The sequence below is a fragment of the Leucoraja erinacea genome, chromosome 27 (assembly GCF_028641065.1).
Source record: "Leucoraja erinacea ecotype New England chromosome 27, Leri_hhj_1, whole genome shotgun sequence".
NCBI lineage: Eukaryota > Metazoa > Chordata > Chondrichthyes > Rajiformes > Rajidae > Leucoraja > Leucoraja erinaceus.
Window position 1 is genome coordinate 17,447,404 of NC_073403.1, and position 23,521 is coordinate 17,470,924.

Sequence of the window (23,521 nt, forward strand, 5' to 3'; positions counted from 1 at the left end):
TTCATATTCTATATTCCTGGTCATGGAAATATTTAAACTGCAAATTAGTACCGTGAGATTCTGTGCTTTTCAGAACTATTCCAAACCTCCTTTCCGAAATAAGATTTACTTATTTCCAAATCTAGATCTTCTATTTTCATTGGAACAATGAGTCGTTTAGTTCTACAAGTTCCTTCTTGCTAGAATCTTGGGCAAAACCAAAGCGCTGAAGGAACTTGGCGGGACAGGCAGCATCTGTGGAGCGAATGGATACGCACCATTTCGGGTAGGGGCCCTTCACCAGACACACTTTGAAAACTAGTCACCTGGCAACCTTTGAGCCCAAGGAACTGCAATAACCAAATCTACCATATAACACAGCTGTTAAAAATTCCATTTATATTTTCTCCTCTGCTACATTTTTTTCTGTCTGGTCTCTCTGGAACCAGGCAGACAGACGATAGGTTTATTTGATTAATAATACCCAAACACATAGTCATTGCAACTATTGGATTTATTTTCATCTTCTTGAATGTTTTTTTATTAAACTTTCCTCCATCTGGCAACTTTGTTACCACAGGAATGTGGAATCTGGAAGTAAAAGAAATAATTAATAATCCAAGGGTAATGAGAAGTACACCCCCCACATAAGACATCCTGAGAAACATTAAAACATACATTTAGATGCACTAGAAATAACAAAAAGGATGAAAGGACTAACAAGCTGCTGGCGAGGCAGCCGCTGCGATTTCAGATGGAAACTTTGCAATTGGCCACTGCAATTATTTAGAACATTGAACAGTATAGCAGAAGAATGGGCTAATATTGTCTATGATGAACATGATGACCAGTTAAGGTCATTTTGTCTGCCTTGATCCATATCCCTCCATTCCCTGCACATCCATGTGGCTTTCCAAAAACTTATTAAATGCCCAAGACAGAACAAAAAGCTGGAATAACTCAGTGGGTCAGAAAGCGTCTCTGGAGAAAAGGAATAGGTGATGTTTTGGGTCTGAAGAGGCGTCTTCGACCTGAAACATCACCTATTCCTGTTCTCCAGCAATGCTGCCTGACCCACTGAGATACTCCAGCTTTTGGGTCTGTCTTTGGTTTAAACCAGCGTCTGCAGTTCCTCCTTGCACTTATTAAACGGCCACTTTTGTATCTGCGGCATCTCCCGGGTAGCACTCTCCGGGCAACCATTTTGTATATAAAAAACACATCCCTTTTAAGCATAGCCCCTCTTATCTTAAAACCTTAAAGCCACGCCCTATTACAAACCTTAACAGTAGTTTTTATAGTCGGCACAACAGTCGTTATGTTTGGAGCAGCTTGATGTGCAGCTGCAAGGAAAGTGATTTGAGTAGGCACCACATCTCCCAGCACAGGAACTCATATCGACCCCTTGGCAACTGCAAGGGCCGCCAGAGGTACCACCATTAATGCCGATTATCTCCCCTGTCTTATAGTATCTGTCAGGAGCTTGAGCTGCAAGAGGGAGAGAAAGGTAGACGTGAGATGAGGAATATTCACTCTGTAAAGGGCCTGTCCCACTGTATGAGGTAATTCAAGTGTTCTCCCGAGTTTTCCCCTGATTCAAACTCAGAGAATGTCCACAGCAGGTCCGTAGGAGTTCATGGATGTCTCGTAGCGACTCGTATGAGTTAAAAAGTACGTTTTTTTCATCACGAGTATTTTTTTACTCGTGGACATTTTTCACAGTGTTGAAAAAACGTCACGAGTTTAGCGGATTTCCCCGAATACCTACCGTTACACATACGAGCCGCTATGAGACATCCAAGAACTCCTACGGACATTCTCCGAGTTCGAATCAGGGGAAAACTCAGGAGAACTTCTGAGTTACCTTGTACAGTGGGACAGGCCCTTAAGGATTATGCAGCAAACACTGAGAGCAACTTTCTGACTTTTCCATAAAGCCTGTCCACTCTCCCAGGCACAGGTATCTCTTGCAGCCTGGTAGACATTTGCACTGAGAACATTGCCCAGTGCAACATGTTGGCTGCCACGCTCACTCATGGCCTTGACAACTGGTAAAGCTCTGCCCTAGCTATTAATAATAGTAGCAAGAATTTATATTTTGATCTTAACAACCTGAAATAAATGTTATTAATAATTGCATTTACACTTTAAAAAGGGATAGAAAATAAAGAATGCCACTGAAGATGAGAAACTTTCAAGTTTCAAATTATATCTAAGTTTCTCAAAAGTTTCAGTATCTAGTCCCACCTTCACCTTAGTTAATATACAATGAAAAACAACCCTTTTGGAGGCACAAAAAAACCCGACAAATGCTGGAACCATGAGTAAAACACCAGGTGCCTGGGAAAACTCAGTGGATCAGGCAGCATTTGTGGCGGGAACAGAAAGATGACGTTTAGCGCTGGAACTAGATCCTTCTTCAATCTTAGGTCGGAAAAAGGGTCTTGATCATTGCCTGTCCATTCCCTCTACTGAAACCTGCCTGATGCATTGAGTTCCTCTAGCATTTTGTGTTTCACCCATTTGGGGATTTCTGTTTTTCTGGTATGTCTAATCGCAAATCAAATGATGAAACAGTTTATTTACATTCTATTTTTACATTTACTGATGTGCATAAAGTATCCATGATTCTCATGGCAGCCTGGTTTATCTTATCAGAAATATTCCTTATGTCATATCCGTCCCACCTCGAATCTCTGCTACTTAAAATTACTTGTTTTCTCTCATTTCACTCAGTTTTGACTTTCATAATCTTTGCCGTGCAACATTAATTTTATTTTACTTCACGCAGAAAGTGCCTGTCGTGCTGAGTTTTTCCCTCGATCAGCATCCAGTTCCAATGCTGTCATTAAGAGGTAATGTTTATATACTTACGATCACGTTTCAGCTCAAGTTCAATGGGATAATGATCTGAGACATCTTTGACCTGTAAACAAAATTATATCTAAAGCTTATGTACATTTATTAAAAGTTCTTAATTCTCACTTCTAATCACAGACCCACTTTTGCTTCTGATGCATTCTGAACAAAGATGCAAGGATAGAGCAAAATTCTGACATCATAAATCACACATGGATGACCAGTGGGAGAGTTTTTTCAAGATGTTTTCTATGGAGAACTAGCTTCTGAGAAAAGACCAATTGGGAACCTACATCCAACCCATGAAGCCATTTGTCAGAGGGAGCTAGAAGCATCGGACATCAAGATGGACAATCAGGAGGTAGCAATCTAGCATTACAGTCAGCGGAACAACAAATTCTGAAAAGGGAAGAGATGCAAAAGCTACAAGCAAATGGGGTTAAAAATAGCTCTCAGAAGGAATAACCATGTAGCTTAAGTCTACCGAGATATACCAGATCCAATATGGCTGTCATTCCCATCTTGGACTTTATATCCAATGGAATGCACTACCTTGTGTACAAGGCCATCCTCTATTAAGGTGCTTACACTGATATAATGCACCAAAATTGACTTCTTCAATCTGAGCCATTGGTATTTCGTTGGTTAATATTGTATAGCTTAATGGATATGAAATATGATATATTAAAAGATATGGGTATGAATGATGGGCCAAAAAGCATGTTTCTATTGTCTACAGTTCTATGTTGAGAGGAAATTTTCTTCCAGGTTAATAAACTTGATCAACGTTTTTCATTCTTACTGTCTCATATGGGAGGTCAAAAGCTTTCTGGAAATAGAAGACTTTCACTGAACCAGGAACCACGGTGTCAATGAGACTTTCCCCGGTCATCACAAACCTAAAGAATGAATACAAAGTCACATCACAATCAGAAATGTGAAGCGATCATTGAATGACTAAATACATGCAATACAAATACTTGAATCTCTGTGTTTTCTGGACAGTACCTGTCATAGGCACAGTGTGTGTTTATGCTAACAGTGGTGTCGACTTCATCTCCAATCAACCAATGGAAATTATTATATTGACGCAACCGTATGCTAGGCCAATCTTTGCCTGTGACGTAGTGACAAGCTGCATTGTAATCGCCGAGGATCAGGATGTTCTGCATCAGAAATCAAGAGACAACAAAGTGTTTAGAGGTGCTGCTTGTTATCAACGAGCTAAATGCAATTGGGGAGTAGAAGTTATATGATTTGTATTACTGAACATTAGTACAAAATACTTGTAATTTCTTTCATTACAACTTTCAACTAAACATACTCAACTAAACAACTCAACTTTCATTCTTTGAACTAAACATAAATTAAAAATTAAGAAAAATCTTTAAAGAGGTATATTATTAAAAGCCAGGAGGGGGAATTTCAAACTGTATTTAAAAAACTAAATTCTGAGACACTAGGAAGATCATGAAGATTTTGTAGAAAGAAAATCTATGAAAGATCTTTGTCCTGACTGTGTCCCACCTCAGCCTCGTTTCATCCAACCAACTACAATTAGTCGGAAGAAGAGACCTGACCCGAAACATTGTGTAGCAATGTCGTCCACAAATTCTGCCTGGACTGCTGAGTTACACCAGCATTTTGTGTTTTGCTCCGAATTTTTAATCCCACATTTGACAAATTGATGCCCAACAATTCAACTTTCCTAGAACCTAGCATTTGTTTCTGCACGACAATTTAGTAAGTTTAATGGAGCAATAACACAATGACAATGTTGTATGCCAGTTGTTTAAGAAAGAACTGCAATTGCTGGAACAATCAAATGTAGACAAAAATGCTGGAGAAACTCCGCGGGTGAGGCAGCATCTATGGAGCGAAGGAATGGGTGACGTTTCGGGTCGAGACCCTTCTTCAGACTGATGAGGGGATGGGGGGGGGGGGGGGGGGGGCGGGAAGAAAGAAAGGAAGAGGCGGAGACAGTGGGCTGTGGGGGAGAACTGGGAAGAGGAAGGGAAAGAGGGAGAAAGCAAGAACCACCTGAAATTAGAGAAGTCAATGTTCATACCGCTGGGGTGTAAACTATGTAAATTAATGTTGTTTGCCAGTGTTCAATCTTCCACGTGATGGAGCAGTGTGACATGGATCTGCAGCTAAAGTTCACCAAATGTCAAACGTCTGTTCTGGGTTGCATAATAATAGAGACATGAAGCAGGACTCCACCATCCTCTCAGAGGATAAAGAAAATCTAAGCTGTACTTCGATCTCTATAATATACTTACTTGTATGTTGGAAAGGGTGCAAAGGAGATCCATCTGCATGTTACCTTGACTTGCAGGCTTGAGTTATAGCGAGAGGTCGGATAGCCTAGAATGCAGGAGGCTGAGGAGCGACCTCGTTGAGGTAGCTGGCAGAGGCTCAGAGAAATAGTGGATTGTAACCAAATTATTGCAAACGTACTGGGGAACTATAAATGACAGGGAAAAGGAAGCCAAAGAAAGTGCAGAGTAAAAACAAAGTGAGGTAGCCAGCTTGTTCACAATAAGCATGAATTGATTTTTTGAGCAGATGGATTTGTGCTTTGTGCCATTATACGAGTGCACATTTGCCACTAGGCTTTGTCGACCATACCTCTGTATTGAAGTGTTTTCTTGCATCAGCCCAAACATCATACAACGCATCAACCTCTCTGACTGCATAACTTGGACTGGTGTGGATGGCTGCCAGAACAAAGTCCTTCACAACTGTCAATACATATTATGCCGCATGTTATTAGGAAAAAGTTTGTGAAAGGAGCTTATTTCTTGCAATACACTCAAGAAAAGTCAATGGTTTTCTCAAACAAAGAATCAATGAAATGCTCAGTAAGCAGATGAGTAGATCTTACTTGTGGTGAGTGAGTGAAAGTGCACAATAAAGGGTTCACGCATGAAAGTGTCAGTCCCACACTGTTCACACCCATCGTCAAAGTGGTACCATCCCACCGGCTTCAGAATGTTCTCTCTGTCAGAATTAAAACCCAGAGAATGAACCTCACTGCGTTAAAGAGTTACTGAACATTGTATTGACAATAAGGTGTATGTGTTTTGGACGTGGTCTGAAGAGGTGTTTTTGAATGCTTCTGAATTCCGGCAGTTACAGTATAATACGCATGCAATATATTGTAAGTTTACCACAGTGGATTCAACCAGAAACATTGACAGAATGTTTTAATGTTTTGTGAATTCATCAGAATTGAACAGTCATTGTGTGCTGACTATGTTGTACGTATTTACACAATAGGACAGACTTTCTTACCCATTTTTATTGCCCCTGAGAAGATGGTGGTGTAGCCCCCTTCTTGGCAAAACAATGACTTGCTTATAAGGCAATTAAAAATCAAACACATTGTTGTAGGACTGGAATCCCATCTACGCTAGAGTAATAAAATCATTAATGACTCAGATAGGTTTTTATAAGATCTGGTTGTTCGACAGCCAATATTACTCATGATATTTAAGATGATTCAATTCACCTGTTACCATGATGAGAATTATATTTATGTCAATGACATAAGTCTACAGGGGTGTTATCTATGAAACAATCAAGTTTAATATTGAAGGTACAATATGATTTTACTTGAAAATGTTTACAGCTGGAAGAGCCATGATTCAAAACAATATGTAAACATTTTTAATGGTGTTTGTTATTGAGTAATATAGTACCAAAACAGGCTCTTGATCTGACCATCAGGTACTCATTTGTAGTAAGTTTGTCAATACCAAAATGCCTTGGGAATTATTTATTCCAAAACAATCTTCATCTAAAAAACAACCACCCACAAGTGACTATTAAATGCCTAATAAATAACATAATGACAAGGAAGAACAAATGTTTTAAGTCTACTAAGGTCTTTGTTTTAATTCTAAATTATCCCAAAGATGCATTGACCATGAATTGATCCTAATTGAAATGGTGGCAGAGGAGATAACATTCATGTGAACAGCGTTGATGCTCTCGGGAGATGATTAGGTGTCAATTGAAGTGGAACTGGAAGGGAACAACAACATTTCGAGTAACTGAACAAATAACAATGTCACAGAGAAATTCTGAACTATGATCATTCCAGGGAGGTGGTGTTGACCAAGGTGAGTATGTTTTCAGCTGGAGGACGTGGTCTATTTTTGTTTAACTTTTGTGCCTCTCTTCACACCTGCTGCCTGACCAGCTGAATATTTCAAGCATTGTCTATTCAAATGTCAGATTTCAGATTCAACTTTAATTGTCATTGTCAGTGTACAGTACAGAGACAACGAAATGCAGTATTCCAGCTTTTGTCTAAGACAATAAATGGTGCAGATGCTGGAATCTGGAACAAAGCACAAAGTGCCTGAGGTACTCAGCAGGTCAGACAGCAGAATGACGTTTCAGGTCAGATCTCTTCCATATTATTTTCTGTTTTGTGTCTTTATCAGGATCATCACTGAATATTTTGCACATCAATCATGAGCTGCCTTGCTTCAGTTTCCTCAATGAAAGGAGGTCATTGCTAGTGGGATGGAGGACCTAACTTAGTTGAGAAAAAGTAACTGTTTTGATGGAACAAATAAAAAAAGCTAGCAGCATGACCCATCTGCCTGGCTAGTTCCAACTTCCCATAACTAATGATCTGCCTAAACCCAGTTTCCATCAGTACAATAATGGGAGAATTGTTGATGAACTATTTGAACTAAAATAGACTTACTTGAAAATAAACGCATATTTTTCTCTATAAGTACTACGTCCCAGGTAGTCAGAGATGATGTAATTGTAGTTCAGTTTGGTTGCACTGAAAAAATAAACATTTTATTAGACTTATTCAAATGAATCTACAAATAGAAAAGCATACAATATGTGGTTAACACAAAAAATAAATAATTTAAAAAATGGGAGATAACATCTGAAAGATTCAAACTTTAGCTTAATTCTTGAAGAGAAGCTAAATTCCATCTTCAATGGATGTTATTGGCTTCCATTAAAATAGTACTCAGGTGTGTGGTGTAAAAGCCCAACTTTTACTGTGGTGTAAAAGCCCAACCTTGGGGAGAGTTAATCAGATTTCAGTAATCTGAGAATCAGTAATCAGATTACTTTCTGTTCAAAAGAGTAAAATGTGATGTTGTGCACATTTGCAACGTGTAGACTCATTGATTAGAAGGAATCCCACTTCTGCATGTTCTCTCCGCAATGGTCTACAAATTCTTTTTTTTTAATTTTTTTAATTATTTTTATTAGAATCAATTGTACAAAGATAAAACATTCGGCATTAAGATTATACAATTATTGTACAGCTTCATTTTTAACCTTATAACCTGAAAATGAAAGAAGAAAAGAAAAAGAGAAGTGAAAAGATTGCGCGAAAAAGCACAAAGAGCACAAATGGTCTACAAATTCAACTGCGCCCTAAAGGTTGCTCTAGCTGGGCATTGCAGTGGGATGAAACAGTGAGCCTTGGGTCCCAGGCACAAGTAATGGGGCACAACTGACTGGCTTCACAACACAGCACTGATTGAGTTTCTAAATATACAAATTACCAAAGCATTCCAAGGTGTGATTAGAGGATCAGGATGGCGGATGGCATCGGCCAAATGGGCCTGTGCTCTCTCCTGTGTAATGAGAGGGTGCATGAGAGCCTGATGGCAATGACTGGTTGGGGGTGATTATCCTTTGGTAATGGGGATGGCAAATTGAGAGATAGGGGTCTAGTGATGATAGTCAGTGAGACCAGCAGATCAAAAAATAGTTGTAGGCCAATCAATGCATCATAGCTTAAAGGGTCAGCAAGAAGACTGATGGTAGGACTGGTGTAGGAAGGGGTGAGGAATGATTAGAGGTAAGACTTACTGATGAGCAATTATATCTTTAGGAATGGCCTGTCATCCCAGACTAGCCCAAGTTTGGCTGCAATGCTCCAAGTGAGGAGACACAAGAGACAGCAGTTGCTGGAATCTTGAGCAAAAATCAAAGTGCTGGATGAACTCAGCGGGTCAGGCAGCATCTGTCTTCATCTATATATTGTAAATGGATTGGTTGTAATCATGTATTGTCTTCCTGCTGACAGGTTAGCTGCAACAAAAAGTTTTTCACTGTACCTCAGTACATGTGACAATAAACTAAACTGAACTGAACTGAGAGGGAAATGAAAAGATTATGTTTTTTTGGGTTGGAAACCTTCAGTTTGAAGAAGGATCTCGACCTGAAACAACGTATGTCCATTTCCCTCCACACCTGCTACGTTCATCCGGCATTTTTTTTTACTTCAAAAGGAGGATTGTGCTGGAAACAGTGCCTTCCTGAACATCCCAATGAGAAAAGTCTGCCAGGAACACATGGCAATTCACTCCTGAAAACTCCCAATCAACTTTCCAGAGAGACACCAAATGAGCTGGAAATAGTTGTTCTACCAGAAAAGACAACATTTTGGTTGCACAATACTGAAGAAAATGAAGGGGTGGCATGGTGGCGCAGCAGTGGAGCTGCTGTCTTACAGCGACAGAGACTTTGATTCAATCCTGACTACGCATGCTGTCGATACAGAGTTTAAGAAAGAACTGCAGATGCTGGAAAAATCGAAGGGAGACAAACATGCAGGAGATCTCAGCGGGTGAGGCAGCATCTATGGAGCAAAGGGATAGGCGACGTTTCAGTTTGAGACCCTTCTTAGTCTGAAGAAGGGCCTCGACCCGAAACATTACCTATTCCTTCGCTCCATAGATGCTGCCTCACCCGCTGAGTTTCTCCAGCATTTTTGTTTATACAGAGTTTGTACGTTCTCTCTGTTTCTTCGGCTCACACAGTCCAAAGACCTGCAGGTTTGCAGGTTAATTGCTTTTGGTAAAAATTGTAAATTGTTCCTAGTGTGTAGGATAGTTCAGTGTATGGGTTGATTGCTGGTCGACGTGGGCTTGGGGAGCCAAAGAACATGTTTCTGCACTGTGTCGTTAAAGTCTAAAGTGGCATTATGTGATAACATTTTTTCAGCTAGTCTATCAAACTTTTAGCACCTGACTTTTAGGTTCTCACCAGAACTGTAGTCCCACCCATCCATCTTATCTTCCCATTGGTTTTGAGTGGATACACAAGAGGCACTCTGGAGATGGGCTTGACAATTAAACTTTTCCAGATGCCACAGTCTAAATCAGCAGAGCTTATCATTCACTTAAATATCAGCCTGCATTACACCAGTGCAGAGCGAAAGCAGTGACTAAAGTTTATCTTTACTTACTAATTCAGTTCTTTCACTAGATCTGTAACCGCTGAGCTATCGGAATCCATGACTTCTTCAATGGTGATGAGATCATACCTTTTTAAAATCTAATTAAAAAAAACAAATTAAGTGCTTGCTCAATAGGTTTCTACCATAGAATGTTTGCTTGAAATGTGCTTACCCGGATAAGAATGTCAAGAGTAACATGATCATCAACTTTCCTCTGACTAAATCTCTGGATGTTAAAAGATGCAATCTTAAGTCCCTGACTCCATTGCAGTAAGCAACCAAGCACAATGAACATCACACGAAGCTCCATGGTCTGAATGTTGGATTAAAAGAGAAATGGAAAATTAATTAAAATGCATGCATAAAAATATAAATGGTTTAATTAAGCATGTAAAATACTCCAAAATGTTGCAAACCTGAAGCCTGATTAAAAAGTGCAGGAGACATTGAGTGGATCAAAGAATATTTGCAGTTACAGAAAAGAGAATTAATCACCCAGCAAAACACAAAGTGCTGGAGGAACTCAACGGACCAGGCAGCATCTGTTGAGGGAGTGGACACGATGTTTTGGATCGGGATACTTCTTCAGATGGAATAATGGAGGGAGGTGGGGGGAGGGAATGCTGAAGAAGAGAGGTGGAGGTATTACAAAGCCTGGCAAGTGATAGATGGATGATAGACGCAAAAAGCTGGAGTAACTCAGCGGGAGACAGGCAGCATCTCTGGAGAGAAGGAATGGGTGATGTTTTGGGTCGAGACCCTTCTTCCTGACCCGAAACGTCACCCATTCCTTCTCTCCAGACATGCTGCCTATCCCGCTGAGTTACTCCAGCTTTTCGTGTCTATCGTCGGTTTAAACCAGCATCTGCAGTTCCTTCCTACACATGATAGAGGATACAGGTGAAGGGCAGATGGGTGGAGTAAGTGACAAAGGCTGGAGGTGAAAAGGATATGGAAGGTTATCAGAGAAGTGTAAAACTAGAGGGAAGGCGAAAGAGAATGAAAATGAAAAGGAAAGGGATGACTAATGACTCATTTTGGGCTGATTCTTCAGCTGTGTATCCATAAACAATAATTGACTATCAGACATCAGATCAGTATGCCTTTGACTTGCATGGATGCATGGGCAAGTGCTGAAGTCTGAGCGAAGCTGGAACTCAAATTTTAACATGTCTGACCACCCGCTTTCCACTACCTGCTCCGCTCTCACACCCATCTCTGAGTCTAGTAGCACAGCACTAACATCCTGATGCACTTACAGTATATCAACCCCCTCAGCTACGTTAAGGAGGGCTTGCAGGTTGACCTTGGCTCCTCGGAGTAGATTTGACAGGCCAACAGGCCTAATTCAGCTCCTATGTCTTAGGATGTTCCCGTTTTAAAGGGCTTACAAATCAAGTGACAAAAGATAAACAAATGTAAGTAATTTAATTTACTTTATTGAACATTTAAAATGTAGGCGACCCTGCGTTATTGCTATTTGGATAACATAAATTTACCCTTACAGAATTCACAAATTGCAAGCCAAAAACTTTAGAAATCGAATGAAATTAACCTTCACAGAATCTATGTGAAAAAGTTAAATTAATAACCATTAAATGTGTTTTTTTTTACACATGCTTGATGACGCATCCATAGGTAATATGGCCTTGTATTACAGAAAATCATGATACTGACTGTTTTCTAAGAATGCTACCCTCTTAGCATGTGTATTTGCTATCACTTTCAGTTCATAGTCATACAGCACAAAAACAGGCCCTTCAGCCCAACTCATCCATGCCGTGATTTCATAAATTTAATATCTTTTATCTTCCAAATATTTGAATAAATTTGAACATATTTTGGTACAAATCCTCATTGATCGGTGACATTTAAAAAGCAGTTCCAAGTGCTTTGACAGTTGTGAGTTGTGAATGGACATTATAGAATCACAGTATTTGCTCCTGAGACCTATATTTAATATCCTATATTCCTGGTCATGTAAACTGCAATTAAATATTGTGAGATTACATGTTTTACAGAACTATTTCCAAACTCCTTTCTGAAATAAGATCTACTTGGTGTCATTTCCAAACCTAGATCTTCTATTTTCATTGGAACAATGACTGGTTTGGTTCTACAAACAATATTTCTTTCTTTCCACTTGTTTCTTTGGCACGAGCCTTTAAAAAAATTATAGGCACTTCCAAAAGAAAAGACAGCCAGGGTAAAAAAAGGGTCCCACACAGACAGAATTTTGAATGAGGAATCGGGACGGCAGAGGAATTAAACAAATTTCTAGCTCGAAAAATAAAAGAAGAACTGAAGAATTTAGAATGAATTAAAAAAAACGTACTAGAGAAATTGATGAGGCTAAAAGGCAAAAAAAATCCCAATATCTACATCTCACTGAAGAAAGTAGCTAATGAAAAAGGGTACATTCTGATTATCATCGACCAAAATTCCATCATCTGGAATTTTTCCTATGGTTTTGCAAATGTGACCCAACCTTTAAGAAAGGGACTAACCAACCTGTCAGCCAATGTCAATAGCTGGGAAAATGATGGAAACTAAAATGAAGGATGTGGTCACAGAACACCTTAAAACATATAGGAAGAAACCATTGGATGTGGAGTACTTTAAATTTTCAGCAAGATTTCAATAGATTCCACAGAGGAAGTTAGATTGCAAGTTGAGAGCACATGAATTCTTAGAATGTACTTAGAAATGGACTGAGAATTGGTTATTGAGCAGAATACAACACGTGAGAACGAACATATCTTTCTCAGGTTGGCAAATTTTGATTTGCGGGGAATCTCAGGCTTTGATGCTTGGGCGTTGCTATTCATAATCAACCAGACCAATTGTCAGATTTCCAAGTAGGCTTATTAGCAATAGTGGTGATGTAGTTTGTTGCTTTTCTTCCCAAAAGCAAAGTTTGGAAGTTTGAAATTTGAAAATTATTGTTATAAATAATAGGTCAATATTTTATCTGTCTTCTCTTCAATTTAGCACAATTGATCTGAAGTTTATTGTCCAAATAACTATCAAGGATATTCCTTGTTCCGGTTTTCTGGTGGCTTCAAGAACAACGTTGGCATCTTCAGGAAGAATATATATTTTTAACTGAAATACTGCACAAAGGAAAAACACATCAATTTGCACACCAAATGGGCTTCCACGATGTTCCTCTAGATACGTGACATTCAATACTTTTGAGCTAACATAGTGAAAAGTATCTCACCATACTGTTTTTAAAGACAGTAGAGCAACAAATGTAGATAATAAGCATGAATCATTTTACAATAAAATCCACAAAGATGATAAATAATTACAGCTAAAAGCTACACAATTGTTACTATTAAATTAGGAATAATATAAAAAATGTAATCTATTAATATTATTTACAAAATTGAATTTGAACTAAACTTTGCAAATACTACAGTAGCAATATCAACATTTTAACCAGAAAATAGGAGTAATCTTAGAAAAGGTGCAGAACAAAAATGTGGAAATCAGATGTACCGTACCTGTAAATTACTGTACCAGTTCCACTCCAATGAACTTCAAAGTAGTGGGACTACAGTCAGTTTGTGTTTTTCAGCTGCTAATATACACTTTGGCTAGATAAACATTATTGATCGGTTTCTCTAGGATGGGGGAAAAATTGTGTTGAAGTCACCTGTTTTTAGACTTCAGCCTGCTGTGAATGAACACCTGTGTTCATGTGTTAACAACTGTAGGATTGAGGTGGGAATGTTTTCCTGGAAAAACGCATGTGTCCAACTGCTCTCTGATAAAAAATTTGGAATTAGATATGTTAATAACACAATAACAAACGGACTATATTCTGTTTACAGACTTTATAGAACCAGATAGATTTAATTTGTCCTGTCGTGTTATATAAAAATATACAAAAAATAAGTATTTTCTGCTTTCTGAAGAAGGGTCTCGACCGGAAACGTCAACCATTCCTTCTTTCCAGTGATGCTGCCTGTCCCGTTGAGTTACTCCAGCGTTTCGTGTCTACCTTCGATTTTACCAGCATCTGCAGTTCTTTCCTACACGAAAAAAATAAGTATGGTTGGTTCCATAGACGTTGCTGATTTCAAATATATTTGTCTAAGTATGCAGCTCTTCATTTGCTGGTCAAATGATAAGGATTCAGAGGGATCCTGAAAAGATTTATGAGGATGTTGCCAGACCTCGAGGGCCTGAACTATAGAGAGGTGAACAAGCTAGGAACTTATTCCTTGGAGCCCAAGAGACTGAGGGGTGATCTTATAGAGGTGTATAGAAATATGAGTGGAATAGATAGGGTGAATGCACAGTCATTTTCCCAGGGCAGGGGAATCAAGAACCAGGGGTAGTAACTTTAAGGTGAGAGAGGAAAGATTTAAAAGGACCCCGAAGACCAAATTTTTCACACAGAGGGTAAGGAGAAAGTGGAACGAGGAAATAGCTGAGGCAAATACAATGACAACATTTAAAAGATATTTGGACACTGTTGACAGGAAAGATTTAGAGGAATACAGGCCAAATGCAGGCAAATGGGACTAGCTTAGATGGAGCATCTTAGTTGGCATGGATGAATAGGGCTGAAGGCATGTTTCCATGCAGTATGGCTCCATAACTCTGAAAAAGCTGGAGAATAGAAGTAATCAGCAAACGTGGCAGTTTTTACTGGTGGGCCGTTGGTGCGGAGAGTTTGCAGCTTCAGATTCCTAGGTGTTAACATCTCGTATGATCTGTCCTGGACCCAGCACAGATGTACTCACAAAAATTGGTATGTCTCTGAATACACTAACAAGCTTTTACAGAAATACGGCACAAAGCAACCCGACAGCTGGCATCACAGCCTGGTATGGCAATACCAACGCACGGGAATGCAAAATGCTGTAGAGAGTGGTGGACTCGGCCCAGTCCATCACTGGCACAGCCCTCTCCAATATTTTGAGCATCTGCATGCTACTTTCCTACAACTATTAGGTTCTTGAATCAAGATACACATATCTCAACCATACCTCAACAATGGAACACTTTGACCCACCTCTTGCACTATTATGGGCTTGTTCTATTTTTCTTTTTCTAATTTCAAATAAAATTCCAATGAAAATAGATCAAGACAATCGTGCATTAGTGCTTTCTTCCCAGTCTTTTCTTCATTTTCAATTTTTAATGTATAATTTGCTTTTTGTATGTTTGTCTGGGTCTATGTGTCTGTGATGCTGTTGCACGCAAGATGTTCTTTGAACCTGTGCCTTGTGCCACTCGTTCATATGGCAATACACTTTAACTTGAGAAGAGGATAACAAGAGAAAGAGCCATAGCAACAATGTGCATAGAATTCGATCACTGAACAACTTCACAAAATTCCTTATCAATATGTAACCTAATGACAGATATTGCACCATAGTAGTTAATAGACTGGAGGAAGCATTCAGAATCCTGGTTTAATCAGGAGAATTTAAATTAGTTAATTAATTCAGGCGGCAAGGTGGCGCAGTGGTGGAGTTGCCGTCTTGCAGCGCTTACAGTCCTGGAGACCCAGGTTCGATCCTGACAATGGGTGCTGTCTGTATGGAGTTTGTACGTTCTTCCCATGACCGCTTGGGTTTTCTCTGAGATCTGCGGTTTCCTCCCACACTCCAAAGACGTATAATCTGTCGGTTAATTGGCTTGGTATAAATGTAAATTGTCCACACAGCGTTGACCACTATGATTCTTGAGAGGCCACACTCTCTCTCTCTCTGGTTACCCTTTTTCCCTTTATGTACATAAAATCCCTTGGGATTATCCTTAATGCTATCTGCCAGAGCTATCTCCTGTTCCCTTTTTACCCTTCTGATTTCATTTTTTCTCCTTTGTTCCCGAAGCACCTACAGGGATACACTTGATCCCAGCTGCCTATACCTGTCCCATGCCTCTTTCTTATTCTTGACCTCAATTTCCCTCGCCATCCAATCTTTCTTATTTTTGCCCTCCTTGCCCTTCACTTTAATACATGTGCATGTCCTGTGCTCTTGTCAGCAAAGTTTTAAAAATATCCCAATTTTCTGACGTTCCTTTTCCTTCAAACAACCTACTCCAATCAACTTGAGCAAGTTCCTCTCTCATGCTGTCAAATATGGCCTTCCCCAACTTAACATTTGGGGAATGGGCTCTCTCTGCCCCATATCAATATCTATCTTAAACCTAATCGAACAATGGTCGCTGGTCCCAAAAGGCTCATCCACAAACACTTGCCCCTCCCAATTTCCCAAGACTAGATCAAGTGTTGCTCTCTCCTGTGTGGGGGCCTCTACATATTGCCGGAGAAAACTCCCCTGAACACTTTTGGCAAATTGCACCCCATTTAAACCTTTCACACTATAACGATATTCCCAGTCAATATTTGGAAAGTTAAAATCCACTACTACTGTTAAGGTTTGTTTTTACTTCAAACAGATAAAAACACAATAATTAGTAATAAATCATTAAAGTCTTTATTTCGCCCAGGCGGGTGTGGCAGTCAATTCTCACAGTATGTAAAATACAGACTATAGCATCACTCTACCCCCATACAAAGAGGTAATGTTCAATCAGATATATTTATACCCCAATAATCAGCAATTCAGCAATTCTTTATCTTACAGAGCATTGTACAGCCTCTTGCCTGTTAGGATTGACAGGTTCTTCTGATAGAGGAAAGGTTAGCCCATATATGGTTATGCTGAAGAAGCTGTTTTTTGCAGATACATGCACTTGTTTTTTTTACCTTGTTGATGCACATTACAATCTTGTAAGAGCCAAGTGTCTGAACATTCTCTTGATTGTTTATATCATAGAGAAAAACATTAATGTATTTGTGCTGTAATCTCGCTAGTAACCTTATATGGGCTAACCTTTCCTCTCGCTAGTAATGGAAGCAGGGCGAAAAATTTTTTTTAATGATGCTGCAGCCTTGTTAGTGTAATGGGTTAAGCATCCATTTTATTGCTTCTAAATCTACAGCTGAATCAATTTTGTAACTTTTAAATCTTTAATCTTTCTCACTACGACAACCTTATTTGATCTGCAGCTGTCTCCAATCTCCTGGCTAATTTTCTAAAATGTTTTAGAGGAAACCTGCCATTCTTATCTGATCTGCCAAATTTGATTCAAATCACCAGAAATGTAGTTGATTCATAACTGATCTTAGAAATAAATAACTAAGCAAGCCGTTTAGTTCAAAGACATTTTGTTATGTGCATAACACACTGTTCTCAGCATGTATTGCGCAACTTAGGGCCAAAGTGGTGCTGCTAGTAGAGCTGCTGCTTCACAGAACCAGAAAACCCGGGTTCAGTCCTTATCTCAGGTGATGTCTGTGTGGTGTTGGCACGTTTTCTCTGTGACCATGTGGGTTTTCCCCAGGTGCTCTGCTTTCCTCCCTCATTCCAAAGATATGTGGGTATGTTGGTTAATTAGTTGGTTCTTGATTCCCCAACTCTGGATAAAAGAAGCATTCATTTTATTTATTCCCCTCATGATCTTTTACACCTCTACAAGATCATGTCTCAGCCTCCTGCAGTCTCCTGTAGTTTGTCCAACTTCTCCCAACGACTCATGCCCTGGTGTTCTGGTAAAATCCTTGTAAATCTTCTCCGCACTCTTTCCTGCTTAACCACATCACTCCTCTGGCAGGGTGACGAAAACTGAACACAATAATCCAAATGGGGCCTTACCAACATCTTGTACAACTGTAACATTACTTCCCAACTTTTAAACTCAATAGCTTGACTGATGAAGGCCAATGCACCAAAAGCCTTTTTGATCACCCTTCTAACTTTGACACCACTTTCAAGGAATTATGTACCTGCATTCCTAAATCCCTCTACTCTAAAGCACTCCCCAGGGCCCTGCATTCACTGTGAAGTCCTGCCCTGGTTTGATTTCCCAAAATGCAATACCCCACACTTATCTGCATTAAACCTCATTGATCTCTCCTCAGCCTACTTGCCCAACCGATCAGGATTTTGCTGTAATTTTTGATAACCATCTTTGCTATCTATGATACAACCCACTTTAGTGTTATCTGCAAACTTATTAATCATGCTTCTACATTCTCATCTAAATTGTTGACATAAAGTCCACAAACAGCAATTGGCCCAGCACCGATCTCTGAGGAACACCATCGGTCACATGCGTCCAGTGTGAGAAACAACCTTACACCATCACCCTCAGCTTCCTTCCTGGAAGCCAATTCTCTATCCAGTCCATTAGCTTTTCCTGGATCCCATGTGAGCTAACTTCCAGAGTAGTTTACAATTCAGAACCTTATTGAAGACCTTACTGGAGTCCATATAGTTGGTTATGGCTTTGCCCCCAGCAATCTTTTTGATTACTTCTTCAAAAAAACCCACATTCGTTAGACATGATCTCCCTCTTTACATAACCATACTGACTATCCTTAATCAGCCCGTCTATCCAAATGCATATTGGTGTGCAGGTGTGCGTCCTTGGACGTAGCTTCAATGGTGTTTACTGTGGAATGCATCACGGTAGGCAAGCAGCAGTGGATGAAGTCGGTGTGGAGGGCTGGAGTTAATGTGTGCCTCTTGAAGCACCTCATTACAGTAGATATCAGAGCAACTGGACAGTAGTCATTAAGGCACGCAACCTTGCTTTTCTTTGGCAACAAGATGATAGTGGTCTCCTTAAAGGGGATGAGAACCTCAGAACGTAAGTTGGGAGAGGTTAAGGTACTCTGGTTTCTTTATTGTCACGTTTACCAAGTGCAGTGAAATACATTTTTTTGCAGACAGCTCAGCAAGATTATCTCAATACATAAGCACAATGTCCACAGTTAGTACAGAATGCACAGAACAGCCCACTGAGTCCATATGCAAGTAATGCCATTTTGGTGGCATTTTACAGTCCCAGCTGCAACCGGCCACCAAGCCTGTTGCAGCCATCACCTCTATTCCGGCCGTACTGTGATCCGATGTCCCTCTGCATGTCTGGCCCTCTTCAGCCCTTATTCCCTGGGGAGTGTGGGGAGGGGGGCACCTCCCACAACTGACCTTGAGGTCCCATAAGGTAAGATCCCCTCCTGGTTCTTCTTTGTCCAGCGCCCACCACCGTCTCCACTCTAATCCTGCAGAGATCAGGGGCCAGGCTCGGCCGCCTCCCCTCTCTGGTCTCGCCAGGCCTGCGGTTGGGATACTGCCGTGGCTTGCCAGGCCGAGCCCCAGGCTGCGACCGGGCCTCGAGAGGCCCTCTCCACCGCCGCCAGTCTGCTTACTGGCCTTCAGTCTTTCTTCCTCCGCTCCAGTGTACGGGGTGAGCAGAGGCCAGGCTCGGCCTCAATCTCTCCGGGCTGGTTCTCATTACCGGGGGAGCAAGCCAAGCCTGTTGTCAGGCAAGTCTGAGTAAAGATAGTTCAAATGCCTCCAATGAGGCAAGTGGAAGGTTAGGACTGCACTCTACTGGTGATTGACTAATTGATCGAAAATCACAACATGGAAACACGTTTATAAGTTGGAAATTTTGTCCTTGGTGTAAGCAAGGGGTGGTATAAGCAAGCAAAAAAATATTGTTTGAAATATGTTGAATTTTACATCACTTTCATTGGTTAGCAGATTTGCGAAACACTGCAACCCTGTATATCTCGCGCACAAAATGATGTAAATTGGGTAAATATTACCATGAATGACAGAAATAAAAAGTGTTTTCCTTGTTTATGGTTCAATTTAGAATTATTTGACATTGTGGGGGTTGGTGCAATATACTGCAGACCCACAAATGTATCGTTATGAGACGTTCACATTTTAAAAATTCATGTCTCAAAAAAAAGCAAGAAGGTCCCCATGTTATTTGACCAACTTATCGACTGAATTTAAATATGTAGGTATGTATTCACTACATTGTATTACACTAATATAGTATGAAAGAATGGAAAAATATCTTGACATTGTGTTCAAGGATATTTTATTCCCAATATTAGGATTTCATATATATTATACATATATATATATATATCTATACTGTTACTAAAACTATCATCTCGTCTTTTTCCAGTTTGCGTTTTTATTTAAATTTGTGCAAAAACGGTACCCTATATCGCTAGGATTTTTTGCCACCTTAGAACTGGTCTCCTGTGCTCCAAGCGCACCAGGTTTTGTTCCGATCAGTGGAATATTACAAAACTTATGAAGGTTTAAAAAATCGTGAGTTCAACAGATTGGTCTTCTCGCCTGTCAGTCACCATGAAGGTAACGCCCCTTCTCGCACCCACTGTCAATCATCGCGGTGAGGAGGGTAAAGCCCTGTGGCGGGGATGAGCCAACAAGCCGTGCTGATTGAATCCGCACACCGTGCTGATTGAGTCAACAAGCCATGCTGATTGAATCCGCAAGCCATGCTGTCCGCAAGAGTGGAGACGGGGAAGCCGCTGTGTGGAGATGGGGAAGCCGCTGAGTGGAGCCGGCAGGTGCTGTGTGGGGTCCTGTCCCCCCCACACACACCCTCTCCACACCCCCTTCCTCCTTTCCCCCTCCTCCCCACACAAAAGGGGAGCCCCCTTTACCCCTCCCCCGTTCCTCCCCCACACCTGACCCCCCACACACCACCTCATCCCCCCCCCCCCCTCCCCTATTCTGATGCCATTTTCGGAAACTTTCCTCAATGTGCTACTTTTCTTACATTTGGTATTGATACTATTTAGTCATGAACCCAATAAAGTGCTTGTAAACTTTATTTAAGGAATTTGAAATTTGACCACATGTCATATATTTATGTGCAGTTTTGTAAAAAAAAAATGTGTATATATATATATATATATATATATATATATATATATATATGCATTAATATATCATATGTATTAATGTATTTATATGTATATATTTATAAATATAATTGCCTTTATGGTTTATGTACATAATCTGACAAATAAGATAAAGAGAGAAATAGTATTAAATCAAAGTTCCTTCTGATCCATTAGAAGGAACTTTGAGATCTATTTATCTCTAACTTGCCTCTCACACACAAACACACATTCATATATACATTATATATAAATATATATATATGTTAAATTGAATTTTGTGCTCAGTGTAGGTATGTTACAATACTTACCTTCAGCGGCGCTGCAATTCTGCCACTGGCTGTGTGCGCGTTTTTGGCGCCTTTGAGGGGGGCGGGCGGGGTTAAAACGCGTTTTTTTTCCTACCTTGTCCTGGATTATATTTGGTTGGAGTGCAAGCTTTTGCTGAAGAATCGTTCCGACGGCCGTTCTGTGTCTTTTTTTTTTAATTGCCCGACTCGTTCAGCGCTGGAGTCATTTTAAAATCAGCTTCCAAAGCCGTCAACGCCGACAACGGGGACGGATTTCATGTAGGTGACAGGTAAAAGAAAGCTGTTTATTTTTATGTATAAAAGTGGTCCTTAAGATGCCTTTAGTTCACATTTTTAGTTGCGAAATGGTGATTTAGTCCCCATACCAACCGGCAGTGTTTTGCATGCCGATATGGGGGTCTAAATCACTGCAAACCGCAACGTTCCAAATGGTCGCGTTCCAGAAAAACCCACTCGCAAGATGATTTAAATGGCCATTAATTTACAGGTATTAAACATTAAATTCCTTCCATTTGGCTTATAAATCCATGACAATGAGATTTAAAAATTATGTTATATTGTGAATTCTTGTGTGAATGTTATTTGGACACTTAGGCTATTTAAAAATGTTAATCTATTCTTAAGAAATTGATAGATGTTTAGATCTAGTAATTGAATTTTGTTATTAGTTACCATTAGGTAACTAACTAATTATATGCTATAATTTCAAGTCATCTAAGTAAGATTGTTTCATATTTGTTTCAGAATGCTTCAATCTATTTATAACTGAACATTTCTTTTAGTTCTCTTAATTTTTAAGAAAGTTATGGCCATTTGACTGTCCTCGATCACAGCTTTTGTGTTAAGTCCATGGAAAAGAAATAGGGAACAAGATGCTAATTTCCGAGTAAGAAAATGGCCATAACATTTTTAATACTGAAGATATGAAAGTGAATTAGGTGACAAATTAAACTTATTTGTATGCTTTATCTGATGGGATAAATTACAGACTTGATTTTTTAAATCTCAAAATGTTGTAACATTGTTACACAGTGTGTGTTAAGGCACTTAGGCTGTGGGCCGAGGAGCTTTATTCCAGTGTTTCGGGACCCAAGTCACAGAACTACATAAAATTTTCACATATTGTGTAAAAATATCATATAAATCACCCCTAAAACTCGTCAAGAACAAGACTTGCACATTTTTTATTAAATTAGAGAAAAAACAGAAACATTTCAGGTATTATTAGTCCAATCAAAGCACGTTTAACATTGAGTTGTATGCCAGTTGGCCAATCACGCGCTTTGCTTCAGGCTAGCACACATCATAGCTGAGAGGGCTTCACTGATGCCTGTTTTACTGGAGATTCCGATTAAGGTTCTTTGTCGTGGAAACTTGCAGCAGGGTAATTGAATTTAGTGAGAAAAGCATTAAGAAGTCTGAAGAATGTGCAGCTAAGTGGATAGAAGTGGAAGAAAGTCTTGAAAGCAAAGTCCCTGCTGAGGTGCTGCAACACAAAGTTGTGAAACTTTGTGAATCAACTCAAACTGAAAGGTAAGATCTAAAGTCTGAATTTATGAAAATTAATCTGTATGGGCTTTAATTAATTTAATTACACCCTTTATAATGTGAAAAAAATGAGATTTGGAGGCTGTACATTCACTCACTCATTCACTCACCCACTCATTCACTCATTCATTCACTCATTCATTCACTCAATCATTCACTCACGCATTAAATCATCCACTCATTCATTCATTCATCCATTCATTCGTCATTCATCATTCATCCATTCATTCATTCATTCATACATTCATCATTCATTCATTCATTCATTCATTCATCATTCATTCATTCATCATTAATTAATTCAGTCATTCACTTATTCATCCATTCATGAAGTTGAGGGCCTAAACTATATGTATCAATAACAAGGTAAATTAAACATGTTCACTAATGCCAGCTTGTTGTAGAGTAATGTCTTAACCATCTAATCTCGGAGCTGCCTGCGATAACTCACCGGGAAAAAGTGCTCCGATCGCGGGGCCCATGTATTTAACATAGTGAAGCCGCAGTCTCAATTAAAAAGCGTCCGATTCGCGAATGCGGAGCCGCGGATCACTGCGGGTGTGGGGGGGGGGGGGGTTTAGACGGTACATAGTGCCGTCCGTAGGGGCCGTTTCCATAAAACGGAGGAATATTCATTGCACTTTATAGGCTGCCATTGGAGTGAGAAATGGTAAGAAATGGCTGATGTTTATGTAGAAATGAATTGGTGTATGTGAACTTAAACTTGAACTAATTTATCCATGGTAGTAATAGTGGTATTCTCATTAACATGAAGAAGAGTTTGAAATGTTATGAATTGAAGTCCATGCAGACTTAATGACC

At 39.8% G+C, this 23,521-nt stretch overlaps 1 protein-coding gene across 2 annotated transcripts; it reads right to left on the minus strand.

Annotated features, from left to right (window-relative positions):
* Positions 1–460: 460 nt before the first annotated feature.
* LOC129710302 (deoxyribonuclease-1-like) lies at positions 461–13,620 on the minus strand. Of its 2 annotated transcripts, XM_055657203.1 has the most exons (12): positions 13,582–13,601; positions 11,332–11,458; positions 10,245–10,385; positions 10,082–10,170; positions 7,562–7,645; positions 5,726–5,841; positions 5,470–5,582; positions 3,847–4,004; positions 3,641–3,737; positions 2,854–2,905; positions 1,261–1,467; positions 461–570 (listed from the first exon to the last, which is right to left on the minus strand). In XM_055657203.1, the coding sequence occupies exons 3-11, from the start codon at positions 10,380–10,382 to the stop codon at positions 1,262–1,264; spliced, it is 1,053 nt and encodes a 350-aa protein (XP_055513178.1). In that variant the 5' UTR covers positions 10,383–10,385; positions 11,332–11,458; positions 13,582–13,601; the 3' UTR covers positions 461–570; position 1,261. The 2 variants fall into 2 exon arrangements, with proteins under 2 accessions (XP_055513178.1, XP_055513179.1); XM_055657204.1 differs by lacking the exon at positions 11,332–11,458 and having other exon boundaries at positions 13,582–13,620.
* Positions 13,621–23,521: the final 9,901 nt, after the last annotated feature.

What these genes read in the sequence shown, in the direction of transcription:
- LOC129710302 (XM_055657204.1), bottom strand. Translation starts at nt 10,382, where the DNA reads ATGGAGCTTCGTGTGATGTTCATTGTGCTTGGTTGCTTACTGCAATGG. An exon ending in CTCTTGACATTCTTATCCGG is followed by an intron (nt 10,171 to 10,244) that starts GTAAGCACATTT and finishes TTTTTTAATTAG; the next exon opens with ATTTTAAAAAGGTATGATCT. An exon ending in ACACACTGTGCCTATGACAG is followed by an intron (nt 3,738 to 3,846) that starts GTACTGTCCAGA and finishes TTCATTCTTTAG; the next exon opens with GTTTGTGATGACCGGGGAAA.